The sequence below is a fragment of the Salminus brasiliensis genome, chromosome 1, assembly GCF_030463535.1.
Source record: "Salminus brasiliensis chromosome 1, fSalBra1.hap2, whole genome shotgun sequence".
NCBI lineage: Eukaryota > Metazoa > Chordata > Actinopteri > Characiformes > Bryconidae > Salminus > Salminus brasiliensis.
In genome coordinates, this window is record NC_132878.1 from 46670276 (window position 1) to 46696920 (window position 26645).

A 26645-nucleotide genomic window follows, 5' to 3' on the forward strand; every position below is an offset into this window, starting at 1 on the left:
TGTGAAATGTACAAATGAAATGTACTTAATAGAAAGATTGACCTGTTCCAAATCTGAATGTATGAAGCCAAAAATACATGTGAAAGTCAAAATGTATCTGCATTTAAACACAAGTGTATTTATAATAATACATTTTAAAGGTGTTAGGGGCTGGATGGGCAGTAATAGTCCTTGCGCAAAGGCAAAATATCATATACGTTGCAACTTTGGTGAGATTTGTAACAAGCAATATGAAGGTGTAACTAAAAGTGTAGGTGTCGTTTTTTTTTCTCTTGGGAATGTAATTGAGTAATAGTACAAGTCTTCATATGTAATACTAGTCCAGTGCAAATGTATTAATGCAAGTCCAAGTAGAGACTGAATTTTCAGAGACTCGTGTTGTTGCTCTTTAGGGGGCAGTCGTGAGCTAAGTTATAAGTTACCCTAAAATATGGCGGACACGAGAAACTAAAGCATACAAATTAGACATGAACCACCTAAAAAGCGTTAATCAGACATATAGGACAACGCAGTGTGCTCAGACCTAACGTTTAAGTTAGTCCAATGTGAAGTCGTTGTATTGCTGTTCTTTTCAGACCCGTCTATTCGCTCGGTGAGACCGGGATTCGAACCTGCCCAGGCCGCTGCGTGGTAGAGAGCAAAGGTGGTGTGCACGAACACGCTGAGCCACTGATGAAACGGGCAATTGCTTTGAAAAAAGTATTTACGTGTTTTGTAAGTACTGTCTCTGTTTCGAAATATAGCTAGCATATATTAGTTGTACACGTCGCCTACCAGGCGAAGTTAGCTAGCGCTGATATTAAAGTCAAAGCGTTTGCTGTTAAGAAGGGAAAGTAACCAACTAGCTGGCTAGTTCATAGCCAGAATAAATATCTTGCTAGCACTAAAGGTCCAAATTAGCCAGCACTTATTTGCCAGGTTTGAGAATTTATATATAAGTGACAAAATATTATTGATCGGTTTGCTTTTTTGTCTGGCCTGTTCGTTTTGGTTTGCTGTTAGAATTGTGTTAGCTAGCTAGCTAGCTAGCTATCCTTCTCTGGATGAGCTAGCTAGCTAGCTGGCTGAAGTTAGCTTTACAAAAGAAGTGTATAGACATGCATGAGCCGATGGCTAGCAATGCTAGTCAGTTTGCTAGCGTAACGTGTTAAGAACTGAAACTGCTGACATATGTAGAGTGGTCTTTACTAAGGGGACAATAATAATAGTCACTTGCTAACTGCTCTCTTGGAACTTGCCCTGTCAGGTACTGGTGGGCTGCTCTGACAGCTTTGCTAAAACACCGTGACTTTGCTGATGGCAGCTGCTGCCCCAGAAGTGGACAGACCGACAGAGGAGTTTATGGGGCTTCCATATGAAAAGGACGAAGGGAACCAGATTGAACAGATTAACCATACAGATGCTGCAACTAATTGTAACTTGAATGGAGATGCTTTGATTCTACGTAACGGAGAACCTCGTGCTTTAGACTGTGACTCATCTGAAATGAGCATAAGACCAGGGGCAGACTCAAACTTGACTACCTTCTCACTTCAAGAAAGCCAACAAGAGATGTCTGAAGGCAAGTTTAGTGCCCTTGGTGAGGTCTTGTTTAATTTAGGGTTGCTGTGTTACTTTCTTTTTTTTGACATTACAGTTAGAAACATATTACATATTTTAAATTATTTTCCAACATTATTGAATCTGCAATAACTCACATTACATGGGAACTACCAACCTTGTTTTGCATTTTCACAGTGTACAGTTGTCAGCTTTCCTCAAATGATGACCAAGCAGCCTTACCACCAGAGAACAAAAAGCAAAAAAGGGGACGTCCAAGAAAAAGTAAAGGATACGTCAGAGAAAGCGCCAGGAGCCCTCCAGCCTCCAAAATTGGACCAAAGAAAGTACCCAGAAGCAAGACTCCAGGCAAAAAGATGCTCAATTATGTCACTGAACCATGTCCACAGAGTCCCCCACAATCTGACAGCCCTGCCATTCCAGAAAGCCCTGAGATGACTCCAAGTGGACGCCCAAAGAGAAGAGCTGCCAAAGCGTATAGTCCCTAAACTTTTCTCTTTGTTGAATGTAGAGTTATCACTATTGATAATATATGTAAGAAATTAATCAGTTATTTTAGTGATCAACATTTTAAAGATTCTAAAGTATGTTACTGAAAAGATAGAGGCAGTCTGGAATAATAAAACTGCATATGAAAATGGCCAGATGATTTACAAGTGGTGCAGGCACCAGGCTCTGCTTCTTACTGTAAGAGAGACCAGCATATGGACCATGAGAATAATGAAGACAACAGAGAGGAGTTGTTCCTTACTACAATCACTTATTCATAAGCAAATTCATTTTAAAAGCTGTAAAGCTTGCCTCGCAACATCTTAATCTAAATCTCTCTTTTAATTTCCCCAGTGCTCTGGAGTACCTTCACAGTATCACCAAGGACCTTGAACATAGTGATAAACCATCTACAAAAAAGGGTAGTGATAGCCCTGTCCTGCTGGCCAATTCAGCTCATAGAAATGCCTCTGGTAGAGAAACAGAACGAAAAAGAAAAGCACCAAACAACAACCAGTGCGATGATGTTGACTTTGACCCAGAAGGCCATGAAGATGTGGAAAGTGAAGAAGACGAAGGTGACGAAGAGTATGGAGATCCTATGTTAGGCTTGCTAAATAAAGTAAGAATACATTATAATTATTATATTTCGTGGATTGTTACAGTAGATGTGGGGACACATTCACATGGTTTACATGGGAGGGGGGTTTAAAACTGTTTTGTAGTCAAGGTATATGAGAATTTTAAGATTCTCACAATTATGTTTCTTTGCTTAATGCTTAAACAGCTTTCTTAATATGTTGAAATCAACAAATAAATAGAAATTTGCAGATTTTTTTTGGTCATGGGTAAGTGTACAGCATAGTAAGCTGCAATAGTGCATTTCCTGTGGCAGATTGTGGTTTAATTATCCAGGCAGGCAAGCCTTGTTATGCTACTTTAATAAGAGGTTTTGGGCAAGACTCCTAACGCTACATTCTCGGTATTCTCTGGGTAACATGATTCAAATGTTGACTTATACTTTCTTAGAAAATAGACTATATAATCTAACTATATAATCATACATTAAAGTAAGGCATGAAGAAGATGCAAAAGATTTTTGTTTTCCTTACAGAAGACTTCTTATAAGCATAAACTGGCAGGAGGTAATGGATTGTCCAGCTCTGCAATGCAGCCTCTGTGGGAGTCCTTTAGAAGCACCATCAAATTGTAAGCTATTTTCTTCTGGTTTATTCAGAGGTTCCTTTGAGAGTGGGGATGTTGATCCTGGGTCCAAGTCATCTTCTTCTGACTTGTGGCATTACTAGACTGAACTAAACTTTTCTTTTTTCTCTCTGACTTCCTTTTTTAGCCGTCAAGAGCATTGCTCTTCCTGGGTATTTTCAGAGTGGATCCCTTCAGTTAGTGACTGGCATCTTCTGTCTACCAGGTATTAACCAGGGTGCTACTGTAATATGAAAAAGGAAAATTACTTAAGCAAGAGTTTGTTGTTTGAGTAATATTACTTGGTGAAATACTTTGACTTTTTTGTTACAATTTGAAAATATATTCCACTTACGCTATACAAACAAAGAGAAAACTGAAAAACTTGAGACTAATCATATCACTCATTCATTTTGTCACTTCTTTAATCCTATATTATATCTGTTTTATATCTTAAAATTGGCTTCAGCAGATATATATGTAGAAAATACTGATATCTGCCCATATTTTTTATATTGGTTCATCTCTGTTCATTAGCTAATAAGCATTTACAATTAAACATATGAAAAGCAGCTTTTTACCAACACAGGAATCACCAAAATCAGAATTCCTATTCTAAGTTGGACAACGCTAAAAAAGGAGATAAAGTATATGTTTTGCTGAGATTGGAGAGCCAGGCAGTTATTTGCTTTTCAAATTGCGTTTTAGAAGTGTTTCCACAGTGAACAGTTTGGCAACTCATAATAATACATTTAAAATTGAACATGTATGCCAAGTAGCCATTGTTATGTGCTGATGTCATTTCACTCTGTGTACAGCACATAATGTCTAAACACCGGAACTGTTGCATATAAAAGGCAGGGCTTTGCTAATATAATTTGTAATTGGTCCGTTTAACTTCTATCAGTGAGGTGGGAAAATATTTACCCCTGGAGGAGGAGTCAGTGACATTTACATTATCTCGTGAGGGAATCAAAGAACAGAGCTTTCTGCGTAGGATGAAGAGGTAATGTGCTATTACTTAATAAAACCATTTTTATGAAACAATATTGAGTAAGTATTATTTATATATATATATATATATATATATATATATATATATATATATATATATATATATATATATATATATGTGTGTGTGTGTGTGTGCGTGTGTGAGATGGTGGTGTTGTCTTTGTTTCATAAACTCAATCCTAGAGTATGACATCAGTGCACAGTTTAGTGTTCCTAAATTCCTGGTTTGATCCCAAATGATGTCATAGTCACCTGAGGCTGGGAGTCCAAGCTGACTATGCTGGCTTTGCTCTCTCTGGGTAACAGTGTGTCCTACACACAGACTGAACCTGTCCCCAGCAGTGTCTCCAGTTATATGGACAGCCTGTAGGCCACCCAAATCTATTTTGACAGATTTAAAAATATGTAGTTTTTATTTTATCAGCATGCTTCGACTCCAGATTGCCTGCTAGATGAATGCAGGGAGGGTGGTGGAAAATCATGTGAGAGTGAAGGAGACTCCTCAAAATGATTATTTATATAAATTGTGTTATAAACCAGCCATGCCTTTTCAAAACTTTTGAGATCTTTGAGCATCGATTGATGTCATTCAGACTGTTCAGGGATATTTTACTTGTGTTGCAATTATTGGAATGGTGACATACATAACTTGTTTTATTTGGATGATTTCTGTGAACATTTAGTGTACTTTTTTTAGTAAAATAAGTACATTTCAGGTTTGAATCCTTGCCACCTCATGTGGAGAGGTGGGACTCCCTGTTCTTTGTTGGAGGTCCTGTCTGGGCCATGGAGTGGTGCCCTTGCCCTGAAGGTGCTGCAGAAACACAGTATGTTGCACTCTCCTGCAACAAAGGCATGGATGACCGACACAAAATAAATTTGCTTTACACTGAGCATTCTCTGCTACAACTGTGGGACCTGGGCAAATTACAGATGAGTAGGTGAGTAGTCCAACTAGTTGCTAATGTAATAGTTACTAATCTGATTCTGGTAAATTTTGACAGTGCCATTGGATTGAGATTTGGTGACTGGGAAGGCCACTGAAGAACACTAAACTCTGTCATGTTCATGACACTTTGGCTCTGTGAAATGGTGATTTTGTGTGGCCAGATATGGTTTTAATGCCTTTCCAAACTCCCCTGACATTGTTCTGCTGTAACTGTTCTTCTAGCTTTTTCCTGTAGCTGGCTTCTCCCTCCCTGATGTTCCTTCTCAGTTCCCTCTGCACAGCTTTCAGCTCATCCTTATCACCAGGTCTGAAGGCCCTCTTTTTTTCATTTTTTTGTTTCTTTATATTAATTTCTTGTCTCAGACCATCATCCTCGCCTAGCCTAGCCTACGCCCTGGCAGTAGATGACGGTTGCATTTGGAACTTGAAGTGGTGTCCTGCAGGGGCCTGGGAACTGCCTACTACTGACAGGAAGGTAAAGTATCCACTTGAAATCCACTGTTATACCTGTCTAACCATGTTAATATTTTTAAAATAAATAACCCTGTTATGGGTTTCACAGACACCACACATGCCTCGATTAGGACTAATGGCTGCCGCTTTTTCAAATGGAACCCTTGCTGTTTATAGTCTGCCACACCCAGAGGCCCTGAAAGCCCAAAATCGAGTTATAGGTGAGTGTTTACAGTTGAAATCCTATGTCTGTATACTCGAGTCTCAATGCAGGAAAGATTCTTTAACATGGATACATAAATGGTATATCTGACTGCAAACTGGAATATGTGAATATAAAATATGAGTAGTAAATCACAAGTGTCTTTGGTGGACTAGAGAAATTAATTTTAGTCACATACTGCCCTGCACACATACTGCCAAATCAATGCAGTACAAGCTCTGTTCTAGTTCTGGCAAAAGAGGGTGGCTAGGTAAAGCAGGCTGCTCAAAAAAAAACTATTGATTTACTCAGAGCAGAGCCAGTTCCTTTCATACTGGATAGAATAAAATAAAATTTTAGTTAATATTATTCTTTATATATTAGTTATGTTTAGGCTTTATAAAATGTGAGGCTTGGAAAGAACATACAGGATGTTTACATTTACTGTTCGTGGATCGGTAAATTATTCTGTTTGTAATCCAAAAGCAGTGTCGTGCATTGCTGAGAGATGCTATTCGGCTATATTGTTATACTATATACATATAAATTGTCTGCCATATATTGTATATTGCATTTCTTACAAATCCTATAAAATTATCCACTTAATGAAAATGTTATGTTGATCCAAAAACATTCAGAGTAAGACATATAGAAAATAAGATAAGATAATCCTTTATTTGTCCAACAGTGGGGAAATTCTCAGTGTCACAGCAGCAAAGGGATAGCAAGACACTCGGATGCAAAAATGTAGATAAATTACCACTATATACACAATATAAATAATAGAAGTAAAAAAACTAAAACACTTACAGATTATAATAATAATAATACAGATTATTTACAGATAATTGCAAATTGACCCTTAATTACACCTATATTCCCTGAATATGTGTGTGTAGTTTAAGTGTGTGTGTTGTGTGTATGTGGTCCGCTAGGAGCAGTGTTGGTTGCAGAGTGTGACTCCAACACGAAGGAAGCACCTTAATAGCGTTTCTTCACACACTTGGGGTGAAGCAGCCTGTCAATAAAGGAGCTGCCCAATGTTGCCAGAGTCTCATGCATGGGGTGGGAGCAGCCCACCACCAGTTCTTTGGTCTATGCCATTTATGAGGAGCCTGGCACTGATACCATCAGGACCTATAGCTTTCTTTGTCTTAATCTTCCTCAGCTCATTTCTCACCTGGGTTGTTGTGAAGGACAGGTTGGAGCAGGGGGGCTGGGTGCTGGATTGTGTGAATAGGAGATTGGCGCTGCCAGCCGATGAGCCACTGGAGGATGGCTGTGAGCTAAAAGTTGAGAGCAGGGGGAGGACAGCATGATGGTAGTGCTACCGAGTGGGGATACAGCAGGTGTGTCTATGTAGGGGGAGGGCTAGGTGATAGATCAAATCTGTTGAAAAATAGATTAAGTTCATTAACCCACTTGGACTTTGTGTGGCCAGATATGGTTTTAATGCCTTTCCAAACTCCCCTGACATTGTTCTGCTGTAACTGTTCTTCTAGCTTTTTCCTGTAGCTGGCTTCTCCCTCCCTGATGTTCCTTCTCAGTTCCCTCTGCACAGCTTTCAGCTCATCCTTATCACCAGGTCTGAAGGCCCTCTTTTTTTCATTTAGGAGAGCCATTATATCTGGATTAATCAATGGCTTATTGTTGGAAAAACACTTAACAACACCAAACAATCTTGATGGGGACAGTGTTTTCCACACAGAAGTTGACATAGTTTGTAATGTAGTGAGTGAGATTGTCAGTGTCCTCCCCATTAGGATTACTCAGTTCTTCCCATACTGTTGTTTTGAAGCAGTCCTTCAGAGCCTCTTCAGACTCCTTGGACCATTTCTTCACTGTACAGGTAATGGCTGGTTCTCTACGTACAATGGCTGGTTCTATACGTACAATACACAGGCAGAAGATGAACCAGATTGTGATCAGATCTTCCAAGGGGAGGGAAAGGTGATATGTTGTATAATAACCTATATTAGCCATTTCTTTAGTCTTTTTTAAAATTAAATATTTTAAATTGGTCATGTTGAATTGCGTTAATATTTTTGTAGTGTTTTTGTTTTTGTTTTTTTAGTTCCCAATTAATTCAGTCATACCTATTTCCCACCCAGTAGCTAGTAGCTGCATTACGGCAATACTGTAGGAACAGTAATTGCAGTAGGGCTGAAATGTTTATTCAAGTTACTCGAATGATTCAATTACATCGATTAAATTTGCCTCGAGGATTTGTTTAGTTAATGTCTCCAACGTTTTCCATGGACTATTATAACTGACGCGCATTTCAAAGATTTAAGGTGATGTGACTTATTTTGGCAATGGTGGAAAATTAAGATGCCACTGTGTGCTGCGTAAGGCTTATGTGTTTGAGTTCTACCTTTTGATATATTAAGTAACACAGCACTCGGAATCTGAGAAGTTTAGCAAAACTGGTAACATATTGTAAACATAGGTTTTCAGCTGTTACTCCCGCTAACGTAATGCAACATAAGGCTCCGCAATATATAGTTTCAGCATCATCATTGCAATAGTCACATTGCAAGGTGTGTAATGTCAAGTAAGGCAAATTAAACCAGACATGTCATGCTATAACTTGCTTGATACAAAAGGAAAATTCACACTTCTGATTTTCTATGACAGATCTACAGGAGGCAGATTATCTTTCGTTTACTCCAATCTTTAATTAACAGAGAACATTACTAAGTTCATGACATGTTGGATCATTGACTTCTGTAGAAATAACCAACAACCTGTATTAATAAAAAATAAATTAAAAATCCTGATTTTTTTTTCAATATCGCAATATGTATAGCAGAACAAAAATCAATGCAATATTAGTTTTCTCCAGTATTGTGCAGCTCTAATCCAGCACTGCAAAAAATAAATATACAGTGAGTCCAAGAAGTATTTGATCCCTTGCTGATTTTCTTTGTTTGCCCACTAATAAAGACACTATCCTTCTGCACTTTTAATGGTAGATATATTCTAACATGGAGAGACAGAATATCAAGACAAAAATCCAGAATATAATTTTAAAGAATATATTTTAATTAATTTGTATTTCAATGAGGAAAATAAGTATTTGATCCCTCTTGCCAAACACACTCAATACTTAGTGGCAAAGCCTTTGTTTGCAAGCACAGCGGTGAGACGTTTGTTGTAGTTAACCACAAGTTTAGCACACACACCAGGGGGAATTTTGGCCCACTCTTCTTTGCAGATCCTCTCTAAATCATGAAGGTTGGTGGGCTGTCGCTTGGCAACTCTGACCTTCAGCTCCCTCCATAGATTTTCGATCGGATTGAGGTCTGGCGACTGGCTGGGCCACTCCATGACCTTAATGTGATTTTTCTTGAGCCAATCCTTTGTTGCCTTTGCTGTATGTTTAGGGTCGTTATCATGTTGGAAGACCCAACCACGGCCCATTTTCAGATCCCTGGCAGAGGGGAGGAGGTTGTCCCTCAGGATTGTGCGGTACATGGCTCCATCCATCTTCCCAGTGATGCGGTGAAGTAGCCCTGTACCCTTGGCAGAGAAACACCCCCAAAACATTATGCTTCCACCTCCATGCTTGACGGTGGGCACAGTGTTCTTGGGGTCATAGGCAGCATTTTTCTTCCTCCACACATGGCGGGTGGAGTTGAGGCCAAAAAGTTCAATTTTGGTCTCGTCTGACCACAAAACCTTCTCCCAATAACTTGGTTCATCTTTCAAATGATCATTGGCATACTTGAGGCGCGCCTCCACATGTGCTCTCTTCAGCAGGGGTACCTTTCGGGCACTGCAGGATGTGAATCCATTGTTGCGCAAAGTGTTGCCAATTGTTTCCTTGCAAACTGTGGTCCCAGCTGCCTTCAGGTCATTTGCTAACTCCTGCCGAGTGGTTGCAGGACGATTTCTGACTGTTCTCAGCATCATTGCCACCCCACGAGGCGAAATCTTCTTTGGAGCACCGGGCCGAGGTCTGTTGATTGTCATGTTATACTCTTTAAACTTTCTGATAATTGCACCAATAGTTGTTACTTTCACATCCAACACCTTACTAATCTTTTTGTAGCCCATTCCAGCTTTGTGAAGGTCAACAATTCTGACTCTGAGGTCCTGTGACAGCTCTTTGGTTTTACCCATGTTGGAGACTTGAAATCTGTGTGATCTGTCTGATTCTGTGGACAGGTGTTTTTCACACAAGTGATTAGTGAGAACAGGTGGCTTCAGGTCAGGTAACAAGTTGATTGGGAGTGTCTAACTGGTCTGTAAAAGCCAGAACTGCTAATGAATACTAAGGGATCAAATACTTATTTCACTCCATGAAATACAAATCAATTAATATATATTCCTTAGATTTATTTTCTGGATTTTCTTTTTAATATTCTGTCTCTCCATGTAAGAATACATCTACCATTAAAAGTATAGAATGATCATGTCTTTATTAGTGGGCCAACGAAGAAAATCAGCAAGGGATCAAATACTTCTTGGACTCACTGTATATATATATATATATATATATATATATATATTCAGTTATTCATGTGAATTAATCAACAAATGAAGAACTTAATTTAACACTTGTGATTGTACTGTTTTAATATGGAACAAAACCTGCACAAAAGAGACCCAGAATATGATCTGGTAACTAAAAAATCAAGTTAATGTAAGATTTAAACAGCCTAATAGACAGCCCCTAAAAAGAACATTGATGTCATTTTAATATCATTACACATTAACCTCACTACTCCGCAGCTTGGATATCTGACTTTAATGTTACATTACATTCCTGACCACACATCACCTCAGTAAGACAGCGATTTATTGCATCCACATTCGCAAATGCTTGCGAACTGTTCACTTGGCCTCATGGCTTATCCTCATGATCCCTCTGGGACTATGTGGGATTCACTCTCTGGGTTTTTTTTTGTCTCCCCCCATCCTTCTTGGGCCAGTGTGCTCTTGCAGATAAGCCATCACCGGCACAAATTCATTAACTAACAATATAAAATTTGCAGTGTCATCAGCTTCTTTTACCTCCATTTCACAGTTTCAATTGATCCTATTTGATGTGATTGATTCCTATTTAAGATGTGGAATCATTGTGCATGTTTTCACCTTTTACAGCTACGTGAAAATAAGCTAAACTAGATAGCACAGTATAAACAGTATACAAAGATTAGCCATAACATTTAAAACAACTTGCATGAAGAAAATTACACTGATTATCTGTTTGCAATGGCTTCTGTCATGGCGTGAGATATAAATATATCTCAAATACATATATAATTGTGATAGTTAAACCTGTGTGCCTTGTGGAGTGTTCCTGGTATGCAGTGATTGGTACCCATCAAAAGTGCTCTAAGATAGAATAACCAGTTAACCAGTGGCAGGCTTATTGGCTCACTGATGTGCGTGGGGCTAAATATTTAATTGCTTGGCTCTAATTTGGGACCATTTCTCTTGGTCATTATAGAGTTTTATATTGGTACATACATCTGTTTGAAGGTTGTATTTTATATAATAATATGACATTATGTACCAAAAAATACATTATATACAGTCCATCTCCACTTCTCCCAATTCATTATCTTGAGCTTAGATTAGTGGAAATAAAGGTTAGTGTGGTGCCCTTTTAAAAAGTTGATGTACAGCTTTTATAATGTGGTGTAAAGAACAAAAGTGTTGACTGTGTCATGTGAAAAGAAGGTGAATGGCAAGCAGGCCTCTCTCTCTCGAAATTATTTACTGGCTCGTTTTCCATCAGACAAGGATCTATAATTGAAATGACAAAAAAGATGCATTGCTACGCAATTGTTAGCGCTTGAAACCATGAATTTTAGCATTGTAGCTGACAGTCTTTTCCCATGGGGTTGTCAATCAGAAAAGGCTTACTCAGCCCAGGGCTTAAGAGCAGGACGGCCACATCGCCTGTATGAGGGGATGAAAGGGGCCATGCTTCATCGAGCCTTCATTGCAAAGTCCAACTCAACCCCCACCCCCAAAGACTCTTTTCTATGTCCTCTGTTTGCATTCTGTAGATGAGCACAGTCTAATTAATCAAGTCTTTAGCTTGATGAATACCAGGGTTAACTGCCCTGTGTGTGGTTGAATAGAACTGAATCCTGTTACAAAAATGTAGTATGAAGCCTTGTGACTTGATTCGCTGTATTTACAGATTCACAGCAGTTTTCATGTCTGTATTTCTTCAGAGTATTTGAGACAGTGCTGAACATCTTGAAGTTCTCTCTGTTGTTCGGATTTACCAACTGCTACATTTGGCAAGTAGTGTCACGTCATTATTATATCATCCTGGCATAAAGGTAGAGATGGCGACGAAGTCAGTTGACAAAACATACTGTCATTTCAGATAGTCATGACACAACCTATCATCAAAGTCAAAACATGGTACAATTGTTCAGTTAAAAATGCAGTAAAATGAGTAAAAATCTAATATTTAGGTAGTCCAGAAGCACCTGTACATTCTGTCCCTTTGGAGATTACTTAATAATGTCATCAAGAATCAATTTAAAATCTGCCAAATGTTAACAACGGTCTGATCTTGATTATTTTTAAGCAATTATCTGCCAATACCAACATGATTCTGATATCATCATGCATACTTACTAGTTACATTGATTCAGTCATGATTTGTATCTTAGATGATATAATATTTAAGTAGTATAATATATAATATATGTAGTTAAATAGGATGATGTAATTTTAGGGTGTGTTTATACTTGTTTGCTTCCTTTGGTCCAGACTCTAAGTTGTTACATTTTAGTCCTGGTTTTCTCTGCATTCATATTGATGATGATAGAATTATTATTATTATTATTATTATTAATATTAACATTTTAAAAACATTTTTAATATTTATTGGGGGTTTTTGTATCTGTACTCCAAACTGCCATCATCCTTCTAGTTAACAGTTATTCCAATCATCAGGACTAACTTTTGTACATGTATAATACCAAATGTGTCCGATATTCAATTGTAATCTTTTACCATCGAATGCACAAATTGATAAGCACTGTTGATTTGTTTTCCAACAGGAGAATCCAGTCAGTCGACCTTGATATACCGGGTAAGTCAATGACAATTCAGCCAGTGGGAATTCAGTGATATAATTTAGTACTAATGGTATTAATCACATGATTATTGATAATCATATGATAACATGTATGTTAAACAAATATGTTTGATGTTTATATTTAAACATTTAAAATAATCTAAAAAAAAGCAGCTGCCCTTTACACAGCCCTGTTAGAAAAAAAAACAGCAAACCAGACCAAAAAAGACGTTTTTAGATGTACATAGAATTCATGCTGGTCTAAGCTGTTTGTTTCAGCCCAGCACATTTCATGATGCATAGACCAATGTAAATCAGACAAATTAATTTAAATGTTTCCTTTTCATGTGACATTTTGACTTTGGAGATAAGGTTTTGTCCCATCAGCAATTGTGTGTGTATGTGTGTATATACCAAATACTAAATATTTTTAAACACAGACAATAGGAAATGTATGAATTCACATAAAACAGTTATGTGTGTCTTCACCAAATACCAAACTATCTCATGTCCCCATAATGCAAATCCCAAATTAGTAGACAGGGGATTTGCATTATGAGATAGTTTGGTATTTGGTGAAGAAAAAATATGGCTATAAAAAAAGCAAGTAAGATAACATTACTTTTGTTACAATTACATTTTTAAGATGTAATCAGTAATCCGTAACAGAATTCACTTTTAAAGTATCCCTCCTTATATAAAGGCTCATCTAACATTTGACAAAAAAAAGCCAAGCCATATTTGTGATAATTGACAGTTTAGTGACTGTATTTCTGTTAATTCCAGAGGAAACATAGACTGTGGATCCATATCCCCTCCGTATTGTGCAAATCAAGAATGTATATTAACAAGGCCACATGTGACTCAGCTAAACCTCAAAGGGGGTGGTTACGATGCAATCATTCCTCAGAAACATCATATGGTACAACCGCATTGCTTGAGTGACAAAACATTCTGGTGGGCAACCAGCTTTCATAGAATCACAATTACATTTGTATGTGGTGGGCCTGCTGCGCAGGGTCCAAATTGTGCTAAGAGTGCAGCGAGTGGTTTCAGTAGAGAACCTTCATCAGAATGGACAGCTTAGGCAACAAGGTGATACTGGAGAATTCCTGCCAGGAACTGTCAGAACTGACTGTGTGTGTAACTCTCCAACCTGCTTTGGCCAGTAAGAAGGTGGTTTTATGTGAAACCCACTTCAAGTCTGCTTGACTAAGGGGTTCAAACATTGCAAAACACAAAGAGTCCCTGGTGCAGATCCCCCTAGAAGGTGCTCGTACATTTTTAATAGTGCGTCTCACAGCAGGGTGGCAGTCTTCTAAGTGGTCAGTGGCCCTAGTGGGCCACAATTGAAAACACTGGTTGAGGATGCCACACAGTGCTTCTCATTTGGAAAAGCAGATATGCTAGCCATTGAGGAGCAACTAGAAGGACTCCGCACTGATGAACACAGAGAAGAATGTGTAGGAGAAGCAAAATCAGGGGACGTGCATAAAGCAGTAACGGACCATTTGTTTGCTAACGTGTCCAGACCCAGACGCAGGTTTCCGTAATCTTGCTTTTTAATGTATCTAGTGGGCTAGACAGTGTGAGTTCAGAGACTGCTGTATATGAACAGTACAGTAAGACTCAAGGTGAGGGCATGTGTGTTTACATCAACACTGAATAGTGTAAAAAACGGGCACCAGTTTTCAGTCACTACTCACCGTTGCTGGAGTTTGCAATTGTTGGAGCCAGACAACAGCAAAACAAACATCTCTGCAGACTTTTTATTGTCGTTGAAGATTTTAACCATGCATATCTCAAGTCAGTGTAAATTCCACTAGCATGGTGGATCTTGTTTACACAAACTTTTCCAGCACGTACAGAGCTAAGCCCTGCCCCCGCTATGGCTACTCCTGGGATGCTTATTCCAGCATACAGATGGACCAATAGCAAGAGAAAACTTGACCCCCTGGAGCTATCTCTGCCACTGACATTCAGGGAGGCAGCAACTTCAGGCGACTCCATGGTCTTCAACACCAGCTCCATAGATAGGAAAAACTAGGAGTGCCTCTACTTCCTGAAGAAAGTTCATCTTCCCTTTCCCATCCTCACCATGTTCAATAGAGGTGAGAAATAGAAAGTAAGCAGCTGCATCACTACCTGTTTTGGGAATTGCAACGTCTCTGACCACAAGACCCTACAGCGAATAGTGAAGACCACTGAAGAACGTCAGGGTCTCTCTTCCATCAATCATGGACATTTCCACCGCGCACTGCCTCTGCAATGCCACCAGTATTGTGGATGATCCCACCTACCCCTGATTACCGCAGATTATTTTCACTGCTGTTCTCTGGTAGAAGGTACCGGAGCATCCAAGCAATTTCTGACAGACACTCAAAATCTACCCCCAAGCAGAACTGAGACCTCCCTCTAACCTCACACACACTCTCGTGCACATACTTTTATATATAGTCACATACACATCTATGTTGATGCTACCACCATGTGCTTACTTGCACACCTGTCAAGTTACTACTGCTAAATACTATATTACAAAAAGAATTGTTCTCTTCTACCTTAGTAACTTCTACGGTCACGGATGAAAACGTGACTCACAAATTTGAACAACAACATGGAGTGAGCCAAAGAGTCAGCTGTGAGGAGGTATTTTACACTTGCTACACCAACATGTTCGACAGTGACGTGCAATATGTGCAAAACAAATGTTGCAACAGTGGGAAATCCACAAAAATATCAGAGAAAATTCTGGAATTTACTGTTTTGGGTTGGATGTTGGGTTGGACCACCCATGTCTGTGGTCGAAGATGAAGTCAGCAACGAAAGCACACAGGACTTGCCCATGACACTGACAGTTTTTTTCTAGCAAGGCCCACTGGTTAACACCATTCTAGCACTTCTAGCATTTTAAGAGTCAACTAGGAAAGCAAGCTCGTCCACCTCCTTCACAGCCGATGTCATTCCACCTGTTACCGCCCTTAAATGCATCCTGGCCACAGAAGACGAGGCACATACCTGCTTTAAAACAATGAAAAAGACCCTACTGCAAGCTGTCAACAAATGTTTATTAAACGTCTACGCTCCTGCCACCAGACCAGAATTGTCCCTTTGGGTGGAAGCAGCAGCTGAGCCTGTGTGCGGAGGGGAGAGCCCTCTGCATATACATTCATGGGCACTGTTGGTCCTTGCGCGACATAGGCATGGACAAGATGGCACAATGGACACAGGGGTCAGTAGGAGCCTCGCAAAGGTGTTCTAACCCCAAATGCATTGAGCATACAGTGTGGCAGTTGTCGAGTTTAAAGGGGTGCTTTTGTTTTCTTATTATATTTTTTTATCTCTTCTGAAAATACTCATATTACAGGATCTGAAAAAATAGAGCTTCTAAGTAAGACAAATATAAATACTTTTTTTTACAGCACTGTAGGCTGTTTAGGTTTTTACATGACTATTTAGAACTATTTTGAATGTTTAAGCATCAAAATGAACACATTATGGGATGTTACTGAGCAGTTTTCCAGTTCAGAGCTGTTGGTAAGAATATGAATGTAACGTGTTACATAAAACAAGTAACAACAAACAACAAGTAAAACAAAAATTTCCCTTTCTGTTCAGGTGGGACGCATCATGACTGTGAAGCTAGGCTCCAGCCAGGCTAACCATAATGGCCAGAGTGGGCAGTGTTTTGCCCTTGATTGGCTCCCTGTCAAGCCACATAATATTCTGGCTGCTGGCTTCTATGATGGTAATTTGTTATTTATTTATTACGTTTTTGCATTTTTCCTAATTTAAGGGGGAATAACAAACAATTGTTTTGTAATTTAGTCATTTAGAATAGACTTGATGGTGATTGGAATCTGGGGTTGTGAAGTCTACAGTGCTGACATATTTTAATTCCTCTTCAAAATGACCAGTAAGCCATCATGCGTTTTCATATGTGATGCTGATAATTGTACAAGTAGTGGGAAGTTTTCATTGGGAATTCATTGGGTATATCTCTGTCCTGATAGTCTTTTTGTTGGTCAAAACAATGTTTCAGGCATCAAGCAGCATATATTTCTTGTAATAGCTTTCTGTGAGGTAGCTTTAAAAAGGCATTAAAACACTTGAAACCTGGTTCCTGTCATCACCATTGTGTGGAGTTTTTAAAATGAAGAAAATTAAAACATTTCACATCAGACCACGGTAAATAACTTTGTTTACATCTAAAGGATTTAATTATGTTTATCCCTGCCAGAATTTAAACTATAACTGGAATCTACACATAAAACCAAAACATGGAAAGATGTTTGTCTGTAGACTCTCGTTAACTTGTTTTACGCTTCGTTTACGAATGCCTCCTCTGTAGGTACGGTAGCTCTGTGGGATTTGAGCACCAAGTCGTCATTGCAGAGAGTCAAGTCTCCAGACAAATCCCTCTGTCTCTACCCTTACCACTGTTTCCTGGCTCATGACCACACTGTTCGCTCCCTAAGCTGGTGTGGGGCTTCAAGGTAAGATGTGTTTAGCTTGAGTTTGGTTCAGCTGTGGTAGTTCAGATTGGTTTTAAGAGACTGGACGTTGGAGAGTTTAGATGGTAAAAGACTTAACTAGCACTAGCTTTTAGCTTAGCATAGATAGTTTACAACTTCACTAGCTTTGACAGGGTCTAGCAAGACTTTTGTTAGTGGGCTGGGTGTATGTATATTTTGGGGGACGTAAATAAAATGAGTCAAGACTATCAGGTAATAGTTTTGGGGTTTTAAAATTGGCTCTGTTTTGGTTATGCCAGAAGGAGGGACACCAGTGTTTGATGTTCATAGTATGTTACTTAGCTACCCTCTAAATCTAATTATTATTATAATTCTTTTAATTGTCAGCATTGTAAGATCGTGCTCTTTATTAATCAAATAAATACAACCAACCATTAAGTTAGTCAGTTCCCCCTTTCACCTGAAATTCTTCTTTATGGTTATGCTTTATGACAAGCATATGGCATGATTCCTGCATAGTTTTGTGCTGTTCCTGTGTATACACTCTTTCTAAACATTAAGGCCTAGGTTTCATAGTACAGATTGTTTTTCTTCCATTTTTGTGCATGTATTGCACCACAAAGCCTTGCATCTAAAGTAATGGTCTGGGATGCACCAAAATGGGATTTTTAGGTTGATTCATTTAACACGTTCTGGCCAATGGCAATAACCAATTCATTTATTTTATTTATTTATTTATTTATTTTTGCTTTTTAAAAGTTTACATTATGATCAATATACAGTGTCATTCAAATGTTTGCCCTTAGCCTTTGATTCTGAATGTGTTCACATTTCAAACACTAATTAATATTACGTCTTATATCAAAAACTAATAATGCATAAAAAGGTATCCTCAGACATGTTGTATATTTATAAAAAAAAAAAAAAAAGATGAATATATAGATAAGAAATTGTGTATTTATTAAGATACTAAATTTGCAGTCAAGTACTGCTTCAGCTCAGTCGCATTTGTATGCTTTCAGGCATTAACTTCGCATTTAGAGTTTAGGTAGGGAAAAAAACAAGCATTGGGGTGTACTTGACTTAACTGCACTTTAGCTTATGGAAAAATAGCCTGCAATTCTCTTGAATAATTGAAGATACAGAGCAGAATGCATTGTTTTCTTTAATTGTAGCAAAACATTCAGGTAGTGTAGCAAAGTATTCCTGAACCATCACACTACCACCATGACCATTTTCCTTTAAAAAAGGGATCAAGGGATGGCTTGATGTTAGACAGTTTATTCACAAAATAAACAGGGGTAAAGTCAACAAAAAGCAGCACAGTACAGGGCCAGAAGTGTGTCAGTGTGTGTCCGTGTGAAGTTCGCTGCATGACTAGGTTATTTTGTCTAACACAAATGGATAATATGGTTGTCTTTGTTGAAAGGGTATTTTATTGTATTAGCCTGTAAAAGTGCCTTTTTTAAGAGGCTGTTTAGTTAGTGGATAAAGCAGTCTGGTTCATTTCTTTATGTTTCCCTTTGCAGTGAATTGCTAGTGACTGTAGGGGATGACCGCATGGTTAAACTATGGAATATGACTAACACATGCGTTCCCCTAAAGGCAATGAAACGCTTCTTGCCCACTGAAGTGTCTTGGCCTACCTTCTGGTCTGGTGTATTTATAACTCAGGAGTGCTGCTTTTCTGCGTGAGTATTTGCCCTATGACTTTCCAGCACCACTTTCCTAACTAAAATAAAAAAGTCTTCTGTACTTTTATTCTCTTTAAGAGTTATTTTGTTTAAAATGGTCTTATGAGTAAGTATATATGCCTTTCTTGTAGACTTGGACAACAAGGACTTCATTATCTTGACTCAGGTTACTTTGGTCATAAGCCTTTTTTTGTGTGTACCAGGAAATCTACAGTATGGGTAAGGATTGTAAATATATACTTAATGTACTGAATACAGTGTCTTTGAAGGGTATTGATTCTGTGAAAGGTAGTTCACTTCTGAATAGCGCTTTATGTAACAAACAGCAAACAGAAAACCATGGTTGCAAAAGTTTTCAATGTTTTTCTCTTTTCATGTTTCATCTCATTGCCAGAGCTTCTCTATGTCTGACTGGATGAACTCTTGTGTAGTGGGGGACAACATGGGGGACTGTGTGTGCTCTCTTCTGTGTGACCCAGACTGCAACTACAGCAACTCTAGAAGACATAGATTTGTATGTTCTTGTCACACTATTCACCTCTTGCAAAACCAGGTTTGGTTTATTCAGTTTAGGTTTACAGTAAACATGCTACTTTAGCCAATTTGGCTCAATTTCAACTGTAGTCACTATGTGTACAGTGCTGGGCAATATATACACTGCTCAAAAAATAAATTGAACACTTGAACACAATATAACTCCAAGTAAATCAAACTTCTGTGAAATCAAACTGTCCACTTAGGAAGCAACACTGATTGACAATCAATTTCACATGCTGTTGTGCAAATGGAATAGACAACAGGTGGAAATTATTGTCAATTAGCAAGACACACTCAATAAAGGAGTGGTTCTGAATGTGTTCACATTTCAAACACTAATTAATATTACGTCTTAAATCAAAAACTAATAATGCATAAAAAGGTATCCTCAGACATGTTGTATATTTATAAAAAAAAAAAAAAAAGATTAATATATAGATAAGAAATTGTGTATTTATTAAGATACTAAATTTGCAGTCAAGTACTGCTTCAGCTCAGTCGCATTTGTATGCTTTCAGGCATTAACTTCGCATTTAGAGTTTAGGTAGGGAAAAAAACAAGCATTGGGGTGTACTTGACTTAACTGCACTTTAGCTTATGGAAAAATAACCTGCAATTCTCTTGAATAATTGAAGATACAGAGCAGAATGCATTGTTTTCTTTAATTGTAGCAAAACATTCAGGTAGTGTAGCAAAGTATTCCTGAACCATCACACTACCACCATGACCATTTTCCTTTAAAAAAGGGATCAAGGGATGGCTTGATGTTAGACAGTTTATTCACAAAATAAACAGGGGTAAAATCAACAAAAAGCAGCACAGTACAGGGCCAGAAGTGTGTCAGTGTGTGTCCACACGCAATAAAGGAGTGGTTCTGCAGGTGGGGACCACAGACCACTTCTCAGTACCTATGCTTTCTGGCTGATGTTTTGATCACTTTTAAATGTTGGTGGTGCTTTCACACTTGTGGTAGCATGAGACGGACTCTACAACCCACACAAGTGGCTCAGGTAGTGCAGCTCATCCAGGGTGCCACATCAATGCGAGCTGTGGCAAGAAGGTTTGCTGTGTCTGTCAGTACACCAGGAGACGTGGAGGAGGCCGTAGGAGGGCAACAACCCAGCAGCAGGACCGCCACCTCCGCCTTTGTGCAAGGAATAACAGAAGGAGCACTGTCAGAGCCCTGCAAAATGACCTCCAGCAGGCCAATGTGCATGTGTCTGCACAAACGGTTAGTAGCCGACTCCATGAAGATAGTATGAGGGCCCGACGTCCACAGAGGGGGGTTGTGCTCGCACAGCTCTCTATGTGCTCGCCAGAGGTAGCCTGACTGCCATTAGGTACCGAGATGAGATCCTCAGACCCCTTGTGAGACTAAATGCTGGTGCGGTTGGCCCTGGGTTCCGCCCGTTCCCCAGACCTGAATCCGATTGAGCACATCTAGGACATCATGTCTTGCTCCATCCACCAACGTCACGTTGCACCACTGACTGTCCAGGAGTTGGCGGATGCTTTAGTCCAGGTCTGGGAGGAGATCCGTCCGGAGCATGCCCAGGCGTTCTAGGGAGGTCATACAGGCACGTGGAGGCCACACACACAATACTGAACCTCATTTTGACTTGTTTTAAGGACATTACATCAAAGTTGGATCAGCCTGTAGTGTGTTTTTCCACTTTAATTTTGTGTGACTCCAAATCCAGGCCTCCATTGGTTAATAAATTTGATTTCCATTGAGGATTTTTGTATGATTTTGTTGTCAGCACATTTAACTTTGTACAGAACAAAGTATTCAATGAGAATATTTCATTCATTTAGATCTAGGATGTTATTTGAGCGTTCCCTTCATTTTATTGAGCAGTGTGTGTGTGTATGTATGTATTTGTGTGTGTGTGTGTGTGTGTGTATATATATATATATATATATATATATATATATATATATATATATATATATATATATATATATATATATATATACACATATATGTGTGTGTGTGTTTGTGTTGTAATTAATGCATTTTATTATGTATATTGTACTGTTCAGTTATAAGTTTGGAAAAATGAAGATAAAATGTAGCTGCGCAGTGAAAATGGCTTGTCAATTCAGCAAGAACATGTAAATATAAATTCCACCAATGACGAAATTGCAATATTGTTTTGGTATTTATTGTTTTATTTATTTATTTTTTATTATTATTATTATTATTTTTTTTTTTTTTTAATGCTCACCTTCTTGACCATATTGTTTGCAAAGTAAATCCTCCAAATGGTTGTGTCATTCAGCAACATGCATGCAACCAGTGCTATAACATCATTTCCTTTGTAGCCAGTGTACAGAACAGAGCTGGCTCAGTTTGGACCTGACCAGAGGCGCTGGTCGGCTGAGGCTGAAGAGGAGGAGGAGGACGTGGGAGTTGTTCCCGAGCGGCAGCCACAGAGCTACAGAGGAGCCACAAAAACATATTACCTCCACTTCCACGACATGGACCTTGTAAGTATAAAACATTTTTGTAATTGATCTGAACTGATCAGTGATGCAAAATGTATGCTTGATTTCACTGCCTGTGTGGAAAAAAGGACATAATTTAGGAAGTTTTTACCATATTAAAATAACTTGCAAAATCTTTAAAACCAGCATGTTCCAAAATAAAGGCATTTAATACTGCCCTGATCCAACACTTGCAAGTGCATCACTGAACTGAAAACAGAAAAGGGTTTTGATTAGCAGACATTTCCAAAGCACAGCTGGATAACAAGTATCTCTCTTTGTCTCTGTTGCTTTCTTTTTCAGACCTAATAAAAGCCATTTGCTCTGTTTCTGGGCTTGTGTGTGTATTGCACCCTTCCTTAGTTGGAATTGCATCCAACGTGGGTTACCCTCCCCTCTCCCTCCTCTTCATCTGTTCCCTCTTGTCTGACACTCCATCCTTCCATGCACAGGTCTATTTTAGACACATACATGGCCATGGAGCTTCAGACCTGGGTTCACCAACAGACTGCCAGGAGTGTTGGCATTGACACAATGACACATTTTGTCATTTGCTTATTGAGAAGTTGTAAACACAGCCTCTGTATTTTTAGCAAATTCTAATGCAGTTACTGTGCAATGCAGTCACTATGCAAAAATGTGGGCACCCTATAGATGGAACATAGCTTTGTAGATTTTTGGAGTTATTTTTCATAGCACTTATTTCACTGTATATCCACATATCCTTATAGCGTTATCACTGTATATATAGACAGATTATTTTTATTTTCAGTTTTTTTTATAAGACTGTGTAGATGTCTATGTTGCCAAACTGATAGGATAATAATTATACAAAACATACAGCAAAATCAACCCAAGAGCTTCTTAAGGCAAATAAAGGGAATGGCTTAGTCAGTCACCTGACCTCAGCCCAATTAAATTGAATTTAATTTTACTGAAAATAAAACTAAACGCAGAAAGACCGGAAACAAGCAGCAGTTGAAGTCAACTGGAGTAGAACAACTGTCTAAGCATCTTAAGGGAAGAATCTCAGCATTTGGTGTTGTCTGTACATTCCATAATGCGGGCAGTTATTGACTCCAAAGGTTTCTCAAAACTCGAAACGCAATAACTGAGGCTACTGTAAAGCCCCTCAAATTTGACTGGTCTAAACACCCAGCTTCAGGCATGGTTAGGCCATGATTAGGTTATAATCTCTCGTCTTTGCCATCCTCCTCCTCTTACTCGTTCTTTTACTCTCATTTCTTCCTCTTTGCTCCTGCTGCTCCATCATCTCACCTAACACTTGTTTGTCCCGTTATTTTGAGCTTGTTAAAATGGAGGACCTGTTTTAAAAATGGCTGTAGTTCTTAAATGCAGTGAAAGTTGGACATCTACACTTTAGTTTATACTTTTTTAAACTTTTTTGACTTAAAATATACTGAAGTGTTATAGAGGAACAAAATTACAAACATCTGTCATGTATGTGTGTTTTTCTGAAGGCAGAATCACCCTTGTTTCTTTTTCACAGAGGTCTTTTACAAAATACCAGGACAAGCCTATTATGAAGCAGCTGCACACCTCCGAAACTAAAGGCATCCTCTTCGTAGACCAGATGCCACTGAACGCACTCTACAAGGTAGTGGTTTTTGCCCTTATTCAACTACAAGACCGCATTGTTTGTAATAAATTTGAATAAGAAATCAACTTCTGTTCAACTTTTCACCAAAACAGTTCACCAAAAGTCAAAGCATGAAACCAGGATAAGGGGCAGTTGGCATTATCAGGTTTATGTTCATAAATTATCATTTTTAGTAGTTTTTTGGGTATAACAATACTACTTACATATAGTTAACCATTTATTATGATTAAATTCTTAAGCTTTTAGACTTAACAGAATTCAGTTTGTTAGGAAAAAATATTACTAAATACTAAATTTACTAAAAATGTTGGAAAAAAGTGGTAAAAAACAATGTGTAAAGTGTAATAGATAAAAGAGGATTCTAGATTGGATGCTAATAGTAATTTGACTAGTAATTTAGTAACCTTAATAGTAATTGGTAGTGGAGTGTGTCACATCCACATCAATTAGCATATCTTTTAGTACTGCAACAGTATTATGAGAATACAGTATTATGTTGTTAGAAATTGCACTTTGCAATACATTTTTTGCAGTACTAACTTTGCATCTTCAACGTAAGAGTTTCAAACTCTACAAAAGCCTTTTATAAGGTAACTGCCTAATACAAACCCCTTTTTTATGTTATGTTGTACTGTTTTAATGTAGTGGTTTAGCGATAGCTTGCAGAAACGATATATATATATATATATATATATATATATATATATATATATATATATATATATATATATATATAAATTATATGAATATAGTTAAGTGGCATATTGGTAATAACTGTGATAATAAATATGGAAAATTATTGCGCTGGAGTTATTGCACATTAAATTGAATTACAGTACTATTATTATTGCACATATAAACAGTATCATTTAAGTATTGCACAGCTGAGTGTATCACACTGAGGGAGGCGTTACAGAGTTTGATGGCCACAGGTAGAACTGACCTCCTGTTGTGTTCTGTGGTGCATTTCAGTTGAATGAGTCTTGTACTGAATGTGCTCCTGTGTCTTATCACCGTGTTGTAGAGAGGGTGGGAGCCTTTATCCTTAATGGCATGCAGCTTAGACAGCATCCTCCTCTTCAAAACTGCCACAAGCAGGAGTGTCTGTAACAGGCTGCATGCAGGACTTGCACATGTGCACTTCCAAGGTAGACATATCCAAGCAAGTACCCTAATTGACTTGTAGGCTGTTGTAGGTGTTTAACTGCACCACTTATTGGTGTTAAATCATGCAAGAAAATGTTAATTGACTTGCATATGTACTGTCTTGGAACATCATTGTATGATCTTGATGTCATATTAAAAAAAATCAGCCTATTTGGCAGCCTTTACAAATCACTAGTCATGAGGAAGCTTGTCCTATATCTTCAAGTATGCTCTCTGTACTTGTCTTTAAAGTATGACCGACATCAGCCATTAGCAGGACTAGTAAAGAGACTAGTAAATGTCTTATTGTGTTCAGCTTACACACATGTAAACATTGGTTCTCTTTAAGCCTGACAACTTTTTAAATAGATATTATGACATTGTTTTACTGTTTATCTAAAATTGCTCAATTATTTGAAAACCGCAATTTGGAAATATTCTGTGGATTTACATCCAATATATTCTACATTAACCATAAATTACAGAATTCTTAGACCTTTTTGGATATTTGGTTCTTTTTATTGGATATTTTGGTTTCTCTTTAGAAATGCATACTTAGTATTATGTAATTATAAATATCTATAAAATACACTGTATGGTGTCATGTGGTGCCTTGGAAATGAGAGATTTAAAAAAAAAAAATTATCAGATGTCAGAAGTACAGAATGTTGCCCTTTCATAGTCTCTATTCTCACAGGTCCGCTTCAACCCGAACATGGATGCGCACGGCTGGGTGCTGTCAGCCGGCCAGTCAGGTCTGGTGCGCGCCCACTGTGTGAAAGGACTAAGTGGCCCCAGCATGCGCAAGGTTGTCTGTGAGGCCCAAGAGCAGTTCACAGCCATGTTTCGCTCTGAAGAACTTGTTGACGATGCAACTACCATTCGCCACTTCACAGCTGACACTGTGCAAGTGCGATAGCACTCGCTACTGAACGTTCTGCTCCAACAGTGACCATGGCGCTCAGTAACCATATTTGATCAATATCTCTTACAGCAGCATGCCACGGACACCTGCACATTTCTTCCATTTCCGCCTCCATTTTATTCTTGCAGGGCTGGACATGGACCCTTTCCTTTTTTTTTTAATTCTCTAACTTATATTTGGAGGACTGAAAACACACCAAGCAGCTTTGACACAAGACCATGGAAGCTAGCAGATTTTATACTTCATATTTTTTGTTTTTATTAGTGTCTGTGTTGTACAGATGTACAAAGAGATTATGGCATCAAATTAAGAGCATTTTTCATGCTACAAATGTTCAACACTTTACTGCTTTGATTTTATTTATGTATGATTGTATCTTTAAGTCTGTATGGGCTGCTTTTTATTTATAAATGAAAACCTGTTTATGTACACATTAAAAATTGCAGAAGTATATTTTGTTTGAGTGCTTTTTTTGCCTTGAAAACTTTTAAGGTAATTGTGTAGGTAGATATTTAAACATAAGCATAAGTGCTGTATGTGGAATAATACTACTTTCATAACAAATATATAGACAGCCAGGATAGAGACACCAAATACAGCACTATGAAGAAAACAATACTGTCATTCACATCCTTAGTTTAATATCAAAATTGAAAACACACATAGAAGGGTCTTGCTTTATCACAAGATGTAAACTGTTCCACGTTCTTAGTTCAGACTCCAATGGCACAGTCACCTTTGTTTTAACCATGCCCTGAAAAAAAAAATGCCAGCAAATTCTGAGAAGTGTACTTTAAAGATCATAGAGTAGTTGAGGTATGAGTAAATCCACATAA

The 26645-nt window shown here is 38.3% G+C and overlaps 1 protein-coding gene across 2 annotated transcripts; it reads left to right on the forward strand.

Moving 5' to 3' along the window:
• The first annotated feature begins 418 nt into the window (after nucleotides 1-418).
• On the forward strand, nucleotides 419-26260 carry gtf3c2 (general transcription factor IIIC, polypeptide 2, beta). Of its 2 annotated transcripts, none has more exons than XM_072679895.1 (19): nucleotides 419-714; nucleotides 1247-1561; nucleotides 1738-2035; nucleotides 2404-2671; nucleotides 3164-3258; nucleotides 3401-3478; nucleotides 4160-4258; nucleotides 4983-5207; nucleotides 5579-5690; nucleotides 5778-5889; nucleotides 12908-12939; nucleotides 16543-16672; nucleotides 17276-17420; nucleotides 18929-19090; nucleotides 19225-19312; nucleotides 19488-19607; nucleotides 21956-22120; nucleotides 23628-23735; nucleotides 25567-26260. In XM_072679895.1, the coding sequence occupies exons 2-19, from the start codon at nucleotides 1297-1299 to the stop codon at nucleotides 25801-25803; spliced, it is 2739 nt and encodes a 912-aa protein (XP_072535996.1). In that variant the 5' UTR covers nucleotides 419-714; nucleotides 1247-1296; the 3' UTR covers nucleotides 25804-26260. The 2 variants fall into 2 exon arrangements, with proteins under 2 accessions (XP_072535996.1, XP_072536005.1); XM_072679904.1 differs by having other exon boundaries at nucleotides 25582-26260.
• The last annotated feature ends 385 nt before the right edge of the window (nucleotides 26261-26645 follow it).

Coding starts and splice junctions, on each gene's coding strand:
- gtf3c2 (XM_072679895.1), top strand. CDS start 1,297: ATGGCAGCTGCTGCCCCAGAAGTGGACAGACCGACAGAGGAGTTTATG. Junction 12,940..16,542: donor AGTCGACCTTGATATACCGG/GTAAGTCAATGA, acceptor CTTTCTGTTCAG/GTGGGACGCATCATGACTGT. Junction 19,313..19,487: donor CCAGGAAATCTACAGTATGG/GTAAGGATTGTA, acceptor TCTCATTGCCAG/AGCTTCTCTATGTCTGACTG.